At 42.4% G+C, this 16,992-nt stretch overlaps 1 protein-coding gene and 1 non-coding gene across 3 annotated transcripts; both read right to left on the reverse strand.

Moving 5' to 3' along the window:
- Nucleotides 1–697: 697 nt before the first annotated feature.
- On the reverse strand, nt 698–1,461 carry LOC136153998 (ferritin light chain-like). Of its 2 annotated transcripts, XM_065916167.1 has the most exons (2): nt 1,201–1,461; nt 698–1,137 (listed from the first exon to the last, which is right to left on the reverse strand). In XM_065916167.1, the coding sequence occupies exons 1-2, from the start codon at nt 1,366–1,368 to the stop codon at nt 841–843; spliced, it is 465 nt and encodes a 154-aa protein (XP_065772239.1). In that variant the 5' UTR covers nt 1,369–1,461; the 3' UTR covers nt 698–840. The 2 variants fall into 2 exon arrangements, with proteins under 2 accessions (XP_065772239.1, XP_065772238.1); XM_065916166.1 differs by having other exon boundaries at nt 698–1,461.
- Nucleotides 1,462–13,937: 12,476 nt separating this feature from the next.
- On the reverse strand, nt 13,938–14,044 carry LOC136154820 (U6 spliceosomal RNA). Its single transcript, XR_010660530.1, has one exon. It is a non-coding gene; the product is annotated as a U6 spliceosomal RNA (small nuclear RNA).
- Nucleotides 14,045–16,992: the final 2,948 nt, after the last annotated feature.

Consider the following 16,992-nt stretch of genomic DNA (forward strand, 5'->3'; position numbering starts at 1 on the left):
AGAAGAGAAGAGGAGGAAGAAAGAAGTGTCCCTCACTGATTTATGACCAGCTCCAAGAGTAGTCTAAGGCAGGAGTCGGCAACCTTTTTCTATAAATGGTCAGATAGTAAATATTTTGGGTTTTGTGAGCCACAGTCTCTGTCACAGTTGTCTAACTTTGCCATTATAGAGTGAGTACAGCCATAGACAGTACATAGATGAACAAGCAAGCATATGTTCCAATAAAACTTTATAAAAACAGGTGGTGATCTGGATTTTGCCTTTGAGCTGTAGTTTGCACACTCCTGATCTAAACTAAAGGAAAGGCTGGAAATCATGAATGGACAGCCATCGCCTAAGCCTCTTTTGAGTTGACTTTCTTTCACAGGCCATAGTTATCATCACCTCTGGTTACTATCCAGGCATGGAAGTGGAAGTTATGCTGGAGATGGATGCTAGTGATTAAGCCTAGTGTGGCTTGACCCCAAGATGTATTCTGGTAATGCTGTTTAATATATTTATGTATTTATTTATTAATTTGTCCTCACCATGTAGCTTTCAGGATCTTAGTTCCCTGATCAGGGACTGAACCCAGGCCCTTGGCAGTGAAAGTGTGGAATCTTAGCCACTGGACTGCCAGGAATTCCCTGGTAGTGTTGTATTAAAACAGGAATCCTGATAGGAGCTTGCTTCCTTTTTTTTTTTTTTTAATGCTGCAAAAAGCTTTATTGTTTCCATTTGGTCCAAGGCTTGAGAGAGGGCTCCAGGATGTTAAAAAGCTGCCTAGTAGCTGCAGAGAGGGGCTTCAGGCAGCCCTGATGTTAGGTGGGTTCTTCAAAGGCCACTGGTCTCCAGAAGCTCCTAGTCGTGCTTGAGGGTGAGCCTCTCGAAAAGATACTCGCCCAACCCAGCCTGGGGACCAGCCAGCCTGCGGAGGTTGGTCAGATGGTCACCCATCTTCTTGATGAGTTTCACTTCCTCATCTAGGAAGTGGTTCTCCAGGAAATCACAGATGTGGGGGTCTCCGCGGGTAGAAGCCAGGCCATGCAGATCTAACAGGGCTTGATTCAGGTTCTTCTCTACGAGAAGGGCGGCTTCCATAGCGTCCTGGGTTTTACCCCACTCATCTTGAGATGGCTTCTGCACGTCCAGGAAGAGGGCGCGGCCGCCACGCTGGTTTTGCAGTTTCAACAGACGTTCCGTGCCCTCGCGCTTCTCCTTGGCCAATTCGCGAAAAAAGTGACCCACACCCTCCAGAGCCACATCGTCGCGGTCGAAATAGAAGCCCAGAGAGAGGTAGGTGTAGGAGGCCTGCAGTTGCAGGTTAACCAGGCGGTTGACGGCGGCCTCCACCTCGGTAGAATAATTCTGACGAATCTGGGAGCTCATGATTGGTCGATAATAAGGAGTTAAAAAATGGTGGCTGGTCCCGGTGATCGTGGACAGCTGAGTGGCTGACTCCGGAGGTTGCGACTGGAAAAAAGGTTGGAGGGTGGGAGGTTGCCACTGGGAAAAAGGTTGGAGGGTGGTCGGAGGCTGGAGCAAGGGGCGTCCCTGGGTCTGTTCCGTCCAAGCACTGTTGAAGCAAGAGACAGATCCGCGGGGCCGACTAGCGCACTTCCAGGAGCTTGCTTCCTTTCTATTTCTTCTACTTCCTAAAAGTATAATGTAGTTTTTTGTTTTTGTTTTTTTTTGAGTTGGGGAGTAGAATAAAGGAGGAAGATAGGGAAGTTTCCAGTCTGAGAGTCTGATGAACTGGATTCCAGTTAACTGAGGTCTGTCTGCCTCCAAATTAGCAGCAGAGCAAGCTTATTTTCCAATCAGGGCTTAGCACTACCAGGACTGGTGGACTTACTTATCAGTGTTCGGGGTTCACAAGTGGCTTGATCATAACACTTGCAGACCTAGAGTAGGCCTGGGTCTCCAGGCCCCTGGGAGAGCTCTGTGTCATGCTGGCAGGGCACTGTGTCCCAGAAGGTAGGAATCTGCTCAAGGCCTGGGGTGGCAAATAGGTTTTGCTTTGTGTGCCGATCCCAGCTGCTGTCCTTTGAGAGGGATTTTGAGGCTACATCTGGGGACAATGGGAAAGGGAGTCTGCTTGATTAATGAGGGCGGCTGTGGGCATGGGAGGAGCAAGGGGAGGCATAAGGACACCAGCTCTGCTCCACGTCTGGTGAACTGAAAAGGATACCTGGAAGTGCAGACTGTTTACTGAGTCCTATCTGTTACTGCCTGGCTGGCTGGTGAGAAACATTCCTTCAAACATCTGAGTGAATCAAGTGACTCATTGGGAAGATGGCCCAGTTAAGGCCTATTTTTGTGGCCATTATCAGCCACCATGCTGATGTGTCCTGCTGTATAATCGAAAGCACACGCCTGCTCAGGGTGTCCTATAAGGAGAGTTGCGTTCCTTTTACTATCATTGTTGTTGTTTAGTTGCTAAGTCATATCTGACTCTTTTCGACCCCATGGACAGGCTTCTCTGTCCATGGGATTCTCCAGGCAAGAATACTGGAGTGGGTAGCCATTCCCTTCTCCAGGGGATCTTCCCAACCCAGGGATCAAACCCACTTTTCCTGTGTTGCAGGCAGATTCTTTACCACTGAGCCACCAGAGAAGTCCTCCCTTTACTATGGATCATCTATATTCATTGTGCCCGCACTGAAGGGTGCAGACAGAGATGGGGAAGAGAGAGTCTTAACCATTAAGGTTAAGACTGTTGATATGCAAATTAGTGTCTAAGCCATAAAACCAATAGAAATACAGCCTAAAAGAAACAGATTAAGAAAAATGCTGTTGGAGCACAGAGGAAGGAAACGAGCTTCAACCCACAGGAGATGGGATTTGGGCCTATGGGATGGAGAGCATGCAAGTCCTTTCAGAGGATTAGCCTATGAACCAGGCATTGAAGGTGAAGTCGGTTTTAAGGTGTTGACAAAACGTTGAAGAACTACTTTCTTTTTAAATTTTATTATATTTTTATTATTTTTAATTTTCATTGGGGAATAATTGCTTTACAATATTGTGTTAGTTTCTACTGTACAGCAAAGTGAATCAGCTATACGTATACATTTATCTCCTCTTTTTTAGATTTCCTTCCCATTTAGGTCACCACAGAGCAATGAGTGGAGTTTCCTGTGCTATATCAGAGGTTCTCAATGGTTATCTATTTTGTGTGCATGCTCAGTTGCTGCAGTCATTTCTGACTCTCTGTGACCCCATGGACTGTAGCCCGCCAGGCTCCACTGTCCATGAGATTCTCCAGGCAAGAATACTGAAGTGGGTTGCCATGCCCTCCTCCAGGGGATCTTCCTGACTCAGGGATTGAACCCAGGTCTCCTGCATCTCCTGTATTGCAGGTGAATTCTCTACCCAATGAGTCACCTGGGAAGCCCGATCTATTTTATACATAGAATCATAGTGTGTGTATATCGATCCTGATCTCCTAATTCATCCCATCCCCTCTCCCCCTCTTGGTATCCATACGCTTGTTTTCTATGTCTGTGTCTCTGTTTCTGCTTTGCAAATAGGATCGTCTATACCATTTTTGTAGATTCCACATATGTGCCTTAATATGTGATACTTGTTTTTCTCTTTCTGACTTTGCTCTGTATGACAGACTCTAGGTCCATCCATGTCTCTACAAATGACCCAATTTTATTTCATTGTGTATATGTAGCACATCTTCTTTATCCACTCCTCTGTTAATGGACATTTAGGTTGCTTCCATGTCCTGCCTATTGTAAATAGTGCTGCAGTGAACATTGGGGAGCATGTGTCTTTAGCCATTGCTTTCTTAAGCGTCTCCCTACCTGTGATTCAGTGGTTTTCAGTCTTATTTACACCCCAAACTTCCTGAGGAATGTGATGTGTCCCATCTATTCACCCTCCAGCATGCCTGGTTGTGAGCCAGAGGCTGTGGTGATGTGGTCTAGTAGCTCACCTAAAAGGCTGTGCTTCTCAGTGGGAGACTCTCTACTCCAGCCTCCCTCCCATTCTGCCAAACCACCTTTCCCACTGCAACCAGAGCCTGCTTGCCTGCTTTAGTTTCATTTTTTTAGCATTTTATGTGTTTTTAAATAAAAAATACTTGCAAATAATCCAAAAGATGCAAGAGTATAAATTAAAAGGAAGTTTATCCTCCAAACCCTGTTTTGTCTAACCATTGTTAAGAGTTCCTTATGTGTTCTGCAGGAAAGAGTGCAGATAAATACAAGCAAATATGCATATACTTTTATTAATCCAATGGCAGCACATCGTACACATTGTTCGGCATCTTGCTTTTTCCACAGAACTATGCATCTTGCAGATACTTCTATAAGCACATATAGTTAGTTAGTTAGTTCAGTCGCTTAGTCATGTCCAACTCTTTGCAACCCCATGGAATGCAGTAGGCCAGGCCTCCCTGTCCATCACCAATTACCGGAGTTTACTCAAACTCATGCCCATTGAGTCGGTGATACCATCCAACTATAGGTGCATACTCTTCTTTTGTATGGATTGCTGTGAGTTATTGATATGTAACCTGTCTCCTATTGATGGATATTTAGGTTTTCTGCAGTCTTTTGCTAATGAATGATTTTTACACATGTGGGAGTATTTTTGTATGATAAATTCTTAAAAGTGGAATGGTTCCATCAGATGGTGTAGGCATCTGTAACTTTTATACATATCACTAAATTTCCCTCCATAGCGATTTTCCAATCTACACACCCATCAGCACAGTGTGTTGTCACATTTTTTCATATCCCTCAATCTGATAGGTGAAAAATGTCTTCTCATTGAAATATTACATTGTATTTCTGTTATTATGAGTGAATCCTATTGTTGCTATTCCTTGCTGAAATATTTCCTGGTTAGTGACTATCTGCCTTTTCAATTCAAGAAATCTTTCAGAATCTGATTAAAGGTACATACCCAATGCCCAGAAATATATGCACATATAACATACCCACAACCTTGCATTTACCTTCAGAAAATTCACAGTCCTTCTGAAAAGTAGTGTTTTTTGAAGTGTGGCCTAAGAACAACATGTGTCACAATCTCTTGGGAGCCTTGTTTAAAATGCAGATTCCTGAGCACCTCTCTGGGGTGAAGGAACCAGACTCTTTGCAAATGGATTGGGACATGGAACTCACATGTAAACACATTCTGATTATTTTAATACACACTAAAGCATCCCACAACCTAAAGACAACCATGGATCCAGGTTAAGAACCACTGTTGGCTTTCTGTCCACATCTGTAGATTCAACCAAATGCAGATGGAAAATAGTTGGGAAAAAATCCAGAAATTTCTGAAAAGAAAAGCTTGAATTTGCTATGCACTGGCAGCTATTTACATTGTATGCAAATACAATGTATTTATACATTGTATGAGTATATAAATGAGTGTTATAAATAATCTAGAAATGATTTGAAGTATACAGGAGGATATGCATAATTATTGTTGTGGTTGACAACAACGTATATGCAAATACTACACGATTTTAAATGAGGACTTGAGGATTTGAGAATTTTGCTATTCACAGGAGGGCTGGCACCAATCCCTGTCAGATAACAAGGGATGACTGTATTTGAAATCTGATAGGAAAATTGGAAAGAGGAAAACCCTCAAGATTTAAGACTCAAATGAGGGAGGAGTGACTGATGGGGAAAATGATACTTTTGTGCAGAGGTCTCTTAAATTATACCACGTGGTCAGTCAATTATAACAGCATCCCACTATGTGTGTGTATATGAGTGTGTGTAGGCAGGGGGGCAGAGAATTACACTTGGAGCTCTTTATCTTTTTTGATACGTAGCTAACAAATGACCTTTTCAGTATTTCTCTCTCCTTTTCCCTCTCTCCTCCCGTCTCTCATTTGCTCTCCTTTTATTAAAGCACAACGCACACCCTGACTCCAAGTGGAGAAGGTGCTGGTGAAGGGGAAGTGCCTCCTGTGCAGAGCAGGCTTGAGTAAAGGCCTGAGTGTTGCTGGAACAGGCCACGAATAAGGGTGATCGGAGTAGCACTGGATTTTTTCACAGAAGAGTGTGCCAAGAGCAAACGGTCACTTGGTTGTCAAGACTCAGCTCTTGACCCCTAGGGTCCAGAGGGCCAGTCTCCTGGCACTTTCTCCTCGTATAGCTACCTCCCCATGGGGACCCAGTGGCCTCCTTTGTTGATCAATGTCTGCTTCTCATGAAATATACTGTATGTTTTAACTACTGTCTTAGAGCAGTGTCTTTTAATTCTGTGGGCCTGTATCTGGATGAGGGCTTCCCAGATGGCACTAGTGGTAAAGAACATGCCTACCAATGCAGGAGACATAAGAGATATGGGTTCAATCCCTGGGTCGGGAAGATCCCCTGGAGGAAGGCATGGCACCCCCCTCCAGTATTCTTGCCCAGAGAATGCCCATAGACAGAGGAGTCTGGCGGGCTATACAGTCCATGGGGTCAAGAAGAGTTGGACACGACTGAAGTGACTGAGCTTATCTGGATGAACTCACCAAACACAATTTGCATAGAATGCCAGGGGTCCAGGAATTTCCTGAAACCCATCCAAGAGCTCCCAAAGTACTACTTCCCAAACTCTAGCCCTGGACTTCTGAGCATCTGGGTGACACAGGGAGCTTGTTAGAAATCCCAAGGCCCATGCCTCACTCCAGACCTACCAAGCCAGAAACTCTGGGGCCTCTGCCTGGACCAATTCTCCAGGTGGTTCTGACACTAAACTGTGGGACCCACTGGGTCAGAGTTAGGAAAACTGCTGGAGGATTCCTTCCTGTGTTGGGAGTGGGAGTGGGGAGTTCCTTTAGTTCCCAGTGAGCCCAGGCGAATGCAAGGCACTGGGGACCATCACATGGGCTTCACACACATGAGTCTCCAAAAAATAAGGCGAACACACTGCTTTTGTTTTCTTCCCAGATTAGCCTGTACTGGGGACTATGCTGGGAGACTGGGTCTGCTTGAGAGATGAGAAAATAGAACAGTCCAGCCTAAGAGCTCTTCAATGATTCTCTTTATAGATACAGTCTATCTCTCCACCCTCTCTACTGTAAACATTGGCTTGGAAATGAAGGTGGACAGTCTGCTGCTGCTCAGCAGGGAGAGGAGGCTCAGGTGAACTGAAGCCTGGGTAATGACAGCATCTGACCGTGGCAGCCTGCCTGGCTTCTGGCAGCCTGAGAGTGGCAGAGAGCAAGAGCAGGGAGGCACCACCATCTCCCCTGGTTCCATTGCCCAGGCACAGCCACCCAGCTCCCTCAGTGCAGCTCAGAGAGAGGCTGCTCTCTGGGGAGCTGTCTAACTCTCCAGGGAAGCCTCCCCATCCCACCCCTCACTGCTGCCTTCCAGCTAATATGCAGTCTTTATGGAGCTAGGGAAAGCAGCCCTCCTGGAGGGCTGCGTGTGCTCCTCCTGGGAGATGACTGGAAGAACCACAGCAGGGGGGAGGGAGGCAGGGGTGTACTGACTGCTTAGAACACCCACGGAAGATGGAAGATTCCACCAAACAGCCATTGCTGGGTCTTGCTGCGAAAGAGGCACGTGGATGTTTGTTTCATGGAACAATGAGGTACTTCCCAGGGGTCCCCTTGGGCATGGGGTTTACTCTGCCATCCTGGAGCGCAACTCAGCTCTCAGTCCCAAGAACCATCGGGCTCCAGTGGACACAATGAAGGATATATCAACAAGCGCTAAAGACTGATTCTCAAACTTGACCTCTGATTTGTGACGTATCAGTGACAGTTCTATCTGCAGCAGCTGTATGTTCCCGGCTTGATGTGGTTTGGGATGTGTGTGGGGGGGTGTGGGGGGACTAACTCCTCCCAGCTCCCAACTCTTATTTAAAATGTCTCACAATGGACTCTTCCCTTATGTCTAAAATCTTCACCATCAGGGGTGCTTCTTTGCATTAGGGGATGCATTCTCAGTGGAAGTGATTATCACCCCCCATGGACCGTAACCCGCCAGGCTCCTCTGTCCATGGTATTTCCCAGGCAAGAATACAGGAGTGGGTTGCCATTTCCTTCTCCGAGGGATCTCCCTGACCCAGGGATCAAACTCATGTCTCCTGCATTGTTAGGTGGTTTCTTTACCACTGAGCCACCTGGGAAGCCTGGGCTTATCAATGCCTGGGGCAGGGGGAATATTGTTTCTTAGGGGTGGATGTTACAGTGGTGTGTGACCTCCAAAACACACCAGTGCAGAACCAGATATACACTTCATCTGTGTCATTCAAATTTCATGGGGAGAAAGAGATTAGGAAAGAGATGTCTTAAAAGGCTCCTTAGTGGAGCAATAATGCAAAAAAAGAAAAAAAGGTTGAGAAACACTGGTCCGGGGGAAAGGTAAAGAAGTTCGAAGCCCAGGGCCAGATCTGGTTCTTGACCTGCTTGTGTGCACCTTAACCTGCTGTTTCTCTGGACATTGCTGTAGGAGGCCAGAAAAGAACACTTTCCCAGGCAGATTACCCTAGTTGAGTCATCGGGAGGGAAGCAGATTTGAAGTTGAAGATTTGTGACTAAACCAACTGGAATTTCAAGGCTGAAGCCTAAAGCCTAAATTAATTTCAAAAAGCAGCTTATCTTGCTCACACTCACCTCAGAATTCTCAGAATTTATAGCATCTCTTTCTGTCTCAAATTAGATGAAGTGAAGTGAAAGTGTTAATCACTCAGTCATGTCCAACTCTGTGACCCCATGGATGGTAGCTTGCCAGGCTCCTCTGTCCATGGAATTCTCCAGGCAAGAATACTGGAGTGGGTTGACATTTCCTTCTCCAGGGGATCTTCCTGACCCAAGATTGAACCTGGGTCTCCTGCATTGCAGGCAGACTTTACTGTCTGAAGCCATGGAGACAAATCAGATTTCTGATTCACAGATACTGTGAAGTAAGAAATGTTTGTTTTTTTAAGTCTCTAGATTTGGGAATAGCTAATACAGTAGATCTTCGATAAAATACTTATTGACTTAGTGAATTCTTGGTGACTTCCACATCCATGTGACTTCCACATCCTCAATGATCCTGCCTTTCATTTCACTCTAGTCACTCATTCTCTTGGCCACACCTGTGTCCTTGTCACCATCTAGAATATTCCACCTCTGAAATCATAAGACATTCCACCCTTTGACCACACCCTCCCATCCGTCCACCTCAGTTACTCTTAGCATACTAGTCCTTCAACCTCACAAGGACTCGGTCCACAAACACCATGTCACAGGTTGATTCCTAAGGAAGCAAACTCTTAGAGGGAGTTTAGTGTACAAGGCATTAATGAAGAAGTGTTCTTGGGATTAATACCTGTATTAAGAGAAAGAAGCAGAGACAGGCCCAGAGACAGTCTTGGTCAATCCCATAGGGGAGTTCTGAAGCTATAATAATCCTTAAGTGTTGTTCTGAGTTCAGCCAAGTTGGCCAGGCCTTTATGCTCATGTCTTAGTCAATCATCGAATGTAGGCCACTGGGGAAGTGGTGTGACTTCTTTGTGTAAGGAAGCTCTCTCTCTGTGGCTATGAAGCAATTCCTGAAGCCTCTGGCAGCACAGCTGAAGGCATTCCCAGCAACTGAGGCAACAAGTCCTTCACTGAAAGGTGGTCTGGGTGGGATATTACAGTTTACATCACACTTCAATCTATCAGCCTCTTTCCTGTCCTCACTTCCTTCCCTACTCAGCTTACATATCATTGTTCAATGCTCCAATTATACTCAAGTAAGTACCTTCAAGTGCTTATTCTATTGTCTTTCTGTGTTACCTGCTCAGGTAAAGCCTCCAATCTTAAGTGAATTCAAGTAACTTTCCCCATTCTTATAGCTGAGCTGCTGAACATAGAGAAAATCAAGTAACTGCACACCCTGGTGTTTCCATAAATCCATAGTCTCTAAACTCAACTGGTCCTCAATGATGTCTGCCTACCAATATCAGCATTCTACCACTCACAACTCCAGCTATTTCAAAACTTGTCCATGTCCTTCAAATCCATGAACATGGTATATTTCTCCATCTATTTGTGTCCTCTTTGATTTCTTTCATCAGTGTTTTATAGTTTTCTATGTATAGGTCTTTTGTTTCTTTAGGTAGATATACTCCTAAGTATTTTATTCTTTTTGTTGCAATGGTGAATGGTATTGTTTCCTTAATTTCTGTTTTCTCACTGTTAGTGTATAGGAATGCAAAGGATTTCTGTGTGTTAATTTTATATCCTGCAACTTTACTATATTCATTGATTAGCTCTAGTAATTTTCTGGTAGAGTCTTTAGGGTTTTCTATGTAGAGGATCATGTCATCTGCAAACAGTGAGAGTTTAACTTCTTTTCCTATCTGGATTCCTTTTATTTCTTTTTCTGCTCTGATTGCTGTGGCCAAAAGGTCCAAAACTATTTTGAAGCCCACACCCTCCAAACAGATGGCCTAACATCCTCTTCAAGGAGAAAATCATTACCAGAAGAGAATACCTGCAATTTCTTTCCAAAAAACCTCAAGGTAGACGCGATCTATTGATTCTACCTCTCCAGTAAATTTCAAACTCATTCACTTCTTACAAAGGTCTAATGCCACTTCCCTATTTCAAGTCACTATCCTTTTACATATGAATGGCTGCAGCTGTCTTCTAACTGGTCTTCTTGGCTCTATATTTTTCTTCACTCCCATTGGAGTAAAACATCAGGCTTATTTTCTCCTCTCTACCTTCACATGGAAGTTTCTCTGCACCGAAAATATTGTTCCTTTTACATCAACCCCTGTATCCTGGTGAATTCCTCCTTTCTGTTGAGGACTCAGTTTAACTGATCCCTCAGTAAGAACTTATTTGCCTCTTTAAACTTAAGATCCTGTGCAGCAGCTATATCTTTTCATAGTTCCTGTACTTCCTGTTTCATAGTATTTACACACCTTGTATTAGTTATCTATTGCTGTGTAACAAATTACCCTAAAACTTAGAGGCCTGAAAATAGTAAGCATTTATTGTTTCTCAGTGTCTGTGGGTCAAGAGTGGCTTAGGTGGGTGATTATGACTTAGGATTTCACATGAGGTTGTAAACAAAATGTTGACTATGTCCTCCCAGAGCAAGTGATCCAAGAAAGGGATAAAGAAGGAAACGGCAGTGCTTCTATGACCAAGTCTTGGAAGTCACACATCATTCTTTCTGCTACATTCTATTTGTTAGAAATGAAACACTGAATCCAACCCACACCCAAGAGGAGGGGAATTAAGTTCCACCTCTTGAAAAGAAGAGCATAACAGAATTTGTGGACATGTTTTAAAGCCACCATATACACTTTCATAATTGTATATTTGCTAGCTTGTCTTCACTAGACTGTAAGTTCCATTGGTGCAGGTGTCATGTCTGTCTACTTCACTCTTGTGTCTCCAACATCTAGCACAGTGTCCAGAGCATAATGGATGTTCAATAAGAGTTTGCTTAGTAAAGGAAAGAATTAATTAACTTAGAGCTCTTATGAGAATGAGGAAGGAGATACTACAAAATGCTTTATGAATCACTAACCTCTTAGGTCAAATTAGTATTTCAGGTTAGCTTTGGAGAGACTGGGGTCCAATTGGTATAGAGTTATGTGACAAGAATAAAAACCCTGATGGAGGCATTGCTAGATGGCTCTGCATCTAACACTGAAATGTCCTTATCTGAAGATACTGAACCTTGGAAATAGTTCCTGAAGAACTAGGAGAGCATGTGACACTTTTCTGCCCACCTCTGGTAAGGAGATAAATGGTAGAACCAAGATTTTTACTTTCATTCTGGACCTGACAAATTCTTCTGGAACTGATATATTCTGACTCATTAGATCACAATGAGATGGAATTATCGGGACACTAACAGACATGAACAGACTGTTAAACAGTCTCTAGATAGTACCAGCATACTTTCTAGTCCTGTCTGAAGTGGAGAATCACCAGGAACTCAAACAGTACAAACTGTGGCCGCTAGTGCTTGAAGGTATTGATGGCAGTGATTTCCTCACCAAGATAGGTCCATTGTGTGGTTTTAGATATTATTCTTGACTTTTTTTCTTCAAGGCTTGCTCTCCATCCCTCACGATTACCCTGCAAACTACCATAATTAACCCATTTTCTGCTTAAATCAACTAGGGTCAGTTTCTGTTGCCTATAACTAAGAATCTGACTAATACAGAGAAGTCAAGTGACTTGCCCAAAGTCATTCAATCAGGGAACAGTTAAATTTTGCCTCAAATGTGAATATCTCTGACTCCAAGGCCTAGACTCCTAACCCTTCCTTCCTTCCTGGGCAAGGCTTTCTCTCCAAAGAGCACGTCTACACACAGTTCAAGTCCGACCCTAACAGCAGCATATTGAACAATAGTCTGACAAAAATTATGGAGTTTCTAGTCTACAAAATAGTCTAGGGTCTTGGGTTGAGGGTGGAAGATCACACAAGAGATGAAAGGGGTATTTCTTTCAGGAGAGCAAGTACACACTCACACTTAAAAAACCAAGTGGTCTAAAAATCAGTGTCATTAAAGGGTTAGAAATTGCTGTGGGGAGCAGAGTTCTTAGAAAGAAGAAATGATGTCCAACTTGGGAAGTCAGAAAAAGCACAAGAGGGTGGCATTAATCCAAACTATAGGAAATTCTACAGGATGAACTGCTTGTTTTCTTCAACAAATACATTACAAAGAATAAAGAAAAAAGAAAGAGGGGTGCCTAGAGATACTTAAGAACCTTATCAAAGATGCTCAATATCCCTCATCATCAGGGAAATGCAAATCAAAACCACTATGAGATATCACCATACACCTGTTTGAATGGTTATTATCAATAAGACAAGAAAAAACAAGTGTTGGCTAGGATGTGGAAAAAAGGGAACCCTAACACACTGTTGGTGGGGATGTAAATTTGTTCAACCATTATGGAAAACAGTGTGGAGTTTCCTCAAAAAATTGCCGTATGATCCAATAATCCTACTTCTAGGTATATACCCAAAGAAAATGAAATCACTATCTCAGAGATATGTGCACCCCCATGTTCATTGCAGCATTATTCACAATAGTCAAGACATTAAAATAACCAAAGTGTTCATTGATGGATGACTGGATAAAGAAAATATGGTGTATTATATACAATGGAATACCACTAGGCCATAAATAGAAAGAAATCCTGTCTTTTGTGACAACATGGATAGACCTTGAGGGCATTGTGCTAAGTGAAATAAGTCTAACAGAAATAGATGAATACTATAGGATCTCATTTATATGTGGAATCTAAAAAACAAAACTCAAATTCAGGGAAACAGAAAGTGGAAAGGTGGATGCCAGGGGTTAAGGGGTAAAGGGGGATATACTAGTCAAAGGGTACAAACACCTAGTTAGAAAATAAATAAGTTCTGGAGATCTAATACACAACATAGTGACTATAGTTAGCAATATCATATTATATACTTGAAAGTTGCCAAGAGAATATGGATGTGTTAGCTAACTCCATTGTGGTAATCATTTCACAACATATATGTGTGTGAAATCATCACATTGTACACCTTAAATTTACACAATGTTTTTGGTTTTGTTTTTTTAGATTCCACATGTAAGTAATCATATGGTATTTGTCTTTCTGTGTCTGGCTTGTTTCACTTAACATAGTGCCCTTATGATCCATCCATGGTGTCACAAATGGGAAGATTACACTTTTTTTTTTAATTTTTATTTCTTATTTTTTCAGTGGGTTTTGTCATACATTGATATGAATCAGCCATAGAGTTACACGTATTTCCCATCACGATCCCCCCTCCCACCTCCCTCTCCACCCGATTCCTCTGGGTCTTCCCAGCCCACCAGGCCCGAGCACTTGCCTCATGCCTCCCACCTGGGTTGGTGATCTGTTTCACCATAGATAATATACATGCTGTTCTTTCGAAACATCCCACCCTCACCTTCTCCCACAGAGTTCACAAGTCTGTTCTGTACTTCTGTGTCTCTTTATCTGTTTTGCATATAGGGTTATCAAAAATATGGAACGCTTCACGAATTTGCGTGTCATCCTTGCGCAGGGGCCATGCTAATCTTCTCTGTATCGTTCCAATTTTAGTATATGTGCTGCCGAAGCGAGCACAGATTACACTTTATTTTTTATGGCCAGTTTCCATTATGTATGTATGTGTGTATATATACACACATATATATAATAAAATATGTATTATATATGTATATACATATATAATACATATTTTGTGTATATATATATACACACACACACATATGTATAAAATAAAATATGTGTATTATATGAGTGAGTGAGTGAGTGAGTGAAAGTCGTTCAGTCATGTTCGACTGTTTGTGGCTATAACCAGCCAGGCTCCTCTGTCCATGGAATTCACCAGGCACGAATACTGGAGTGGGTTGCCATTTCCTTCTCCAGGGGATCTTCCTGACCTAGGGGTTGAACCCAGATCTCCTGCATTGCACGCGGACTCTTTACCATATGAGCTACCAGAAAGAAAAGAAAGTGAAGTTGCTCAGTCGTGTCCAACTCTTTGCCACCCCACGGACTGTAGCCTACCAGGTTTCTCCATCCGTGGGATTTTCCAGGCAAGAGTACTGGAATGGGTTGCCATTTGAAGTCCTCTAATGAAAATGTAATATATGTATCAAACATTATCTGTCATTGGACTTTTGGATTGTTTTCATATATTGGCTATTGTAAATAATGCTGCAATTAACACAAGGGTGCACATATCTTGTTAGTAGTTTCATGTTTTTTGGATAAATCCCTAAAAGTGTAATTGCTCGATCATATGGTAGTTCTATTTTTAATGTTTTAGGAAACTCTATATTGTTTTCCATAAAAGCTGCACCAGTTTACAGTCTAATCAACTGCACATGAGAGTACCCTTTTCTCCATATCGTCACCAATACTTGTTATTTCTTATGTTTTTGATAATAGCCGTCCTAGAAAAGGCAGAGGAACAAGAGATCAAATTGGCAACATCCACCGGATCATCGAAAAAGCAAGAGAGTTTCAGAAAAACATCTGTTGCTGCTTTATGGATTATGCCAAAGCCTTTGATTGTGTGGATCACAATCAACTGTGGAAAATTCTGAAGGAGATGGGAATACATGACCACATGACCTGCCTCTTGAGAGACTTGTATACAGGTCAGGAAGCAACAGTTAGAACTGGACATGGAACAACAGACTGGTTCCAAATAAGAAAAGGAGTATGTCAAAGCTGTATATCGTCACTCTGCTTATTTAACTCGTATGCAGAGAACATCATGAGAAATGCTGGGCTGGATGAAGCACAAGCTGGAATCAAGATTGCCAGGAGAAATATCCATAACCTCAGATATGCAGATGACACCACCCTTATGGCAGAAAGCGAAGAAGAATGAAAGAGTTTCTTGATGAAAGTGAAAGAGGAGAGTGAAAAAGTTGGCTTAAAGCTCAACATTCACAAAACTAGGATCATGGCATCTGGTCCCATCACTTCATGGCAAATAGATGGGGAAACAGTGGAAATAGTGGCTGACTTTATTTTTGGGGGCTCTAAAATCACTGCAGATGGTGATTGCAACCATGAAATTAAAAGATGCTTACTCCTTGGAAGGAAAGTTATGACCAATCTAGACGGCATATTAAAAAGCAGAGACATTACTGTGTCCACAAAGGTCCATCTGGTCAAGGCTATGGTTTTTCCAGTAATCAGGTATGGATGTGAGAGTTGGACTGTGAAGAAAGCTGAGCGCCGAAGAATTGATGCTTTTGAACTGTGGTGTTGGAGAAGACTCTTGAGAGTCCCTTGGGCTGCAAGGAGATACAACCAGTCCATCCTAAAGCAGATCGGTCCTGGGTGTTCATTAGGAAGGGCTGATGTTGAAGCTGAAACTCCAATACTTTGGCCACCTGATGAGAAGAGCTGACTCATTTGAAAAGACCCTGATGCTGGGAAAGATTGAGGGCAGAAGGAGAAGGGGACAACAGAGGATGAAATGGTTGGATGGCATCACCAACTCGATGGACGTGAATTTGGGTAGACTCTGGGAGTTGGTGATGGACAGGGAGGCCTGGTGTGCTGCGGTTCATGGGATCGCAGAGTCAGATACGACTGAGCAACTGAACTGAACTGAACAGATGTAAGGTGACATCTCATTGTGGTTTTGATTTTCATTTCCCTGATGATTAGTGATGCTAAGTACCTTTTCATGTACATGTTGGCCATCTGTATGTCTTCTCTGGAAAAATGTCTGTTTTGTTCCTGTGTCCATTTTTTAGTAAAAAAATTTTTTGCTATTGAGTTCTTTATATATTTTAGATATTAAGCCCTTTTCAGACATATGATTTTCAAATATTTTCTCCCATTCCATAGGTTACCTTTTAATTTTGTTGATGTTCATACAGTTATATATCAATTATATCTCAATAAAACTGGGAAGAAAGAAGTTTGGGAAATATTAAGAAAAAAAGAGAGACTTATCGATGAATTGCAATGTATATAGATCTTATTTTTCCTGATTCAAAAAATTATTTTAAAAAACAAAAGAAATAATATGTATACTAGATATTTAATGATATTATGGAATTTCTTAATGATATTAAGTAATTTAGTGAGATGATGGTATAGCTATTTTTGCAAAGAGTTCTTTTGTTACAGAGATACACAGTGAAATGATTATAGATGGAATGTTATAACAACTGGGATTTGCTTCAAAATAATAGCAAGAGAGTGGCACTATAAAGGAAATGAGAATGAACATAAATTGATAATGTCTTAATCTGGATAATGGATAAATTTGGTTCATTGTACTGTTCTTTAAACTTCTTTAACTGTTTGAAATATTCCATAGAAAAAAGTTACAAAAGGAGGAGGAGGAGGCATTACAGAGAGTGAGCTCTGGAGTCACATTGCCTGACTTCATATTCTTCCTCTGCCTTTAACAAGTATGTGCCATGAGGCCAGTCAGGATAGAAGGGACCTTAGTGATAGAAGGGACCTTGGTGATAGAGGCTCTGCAATCTTGTAATACCACCATAGCAACATGTGGCTTCTGAAGGTGCTGCAGA

Source organism: Muntiacus reevesi, chromosome X (genome assembly GCF_963930625.1).
Source record: "Muntiacus reevesi chromosome X, mMunRee1.1, whole genome shotgun sequence".
NCBI lineage: Eukaryota > Metazoa > Chordata > Mammalia > Artiodactyla > Cervidae > Muntiacus > Muntiacus reevesi.

Excerpts from the sequence above, each read along its gene's own strand:
- LOC136153998 (XM_065916166.1), bottom strand. The coding sequence starts at position 1,368 with ATGAGCTCCCAGATTCGTCAGAATTATTCTACCGAGGTGGAGGCCGCC.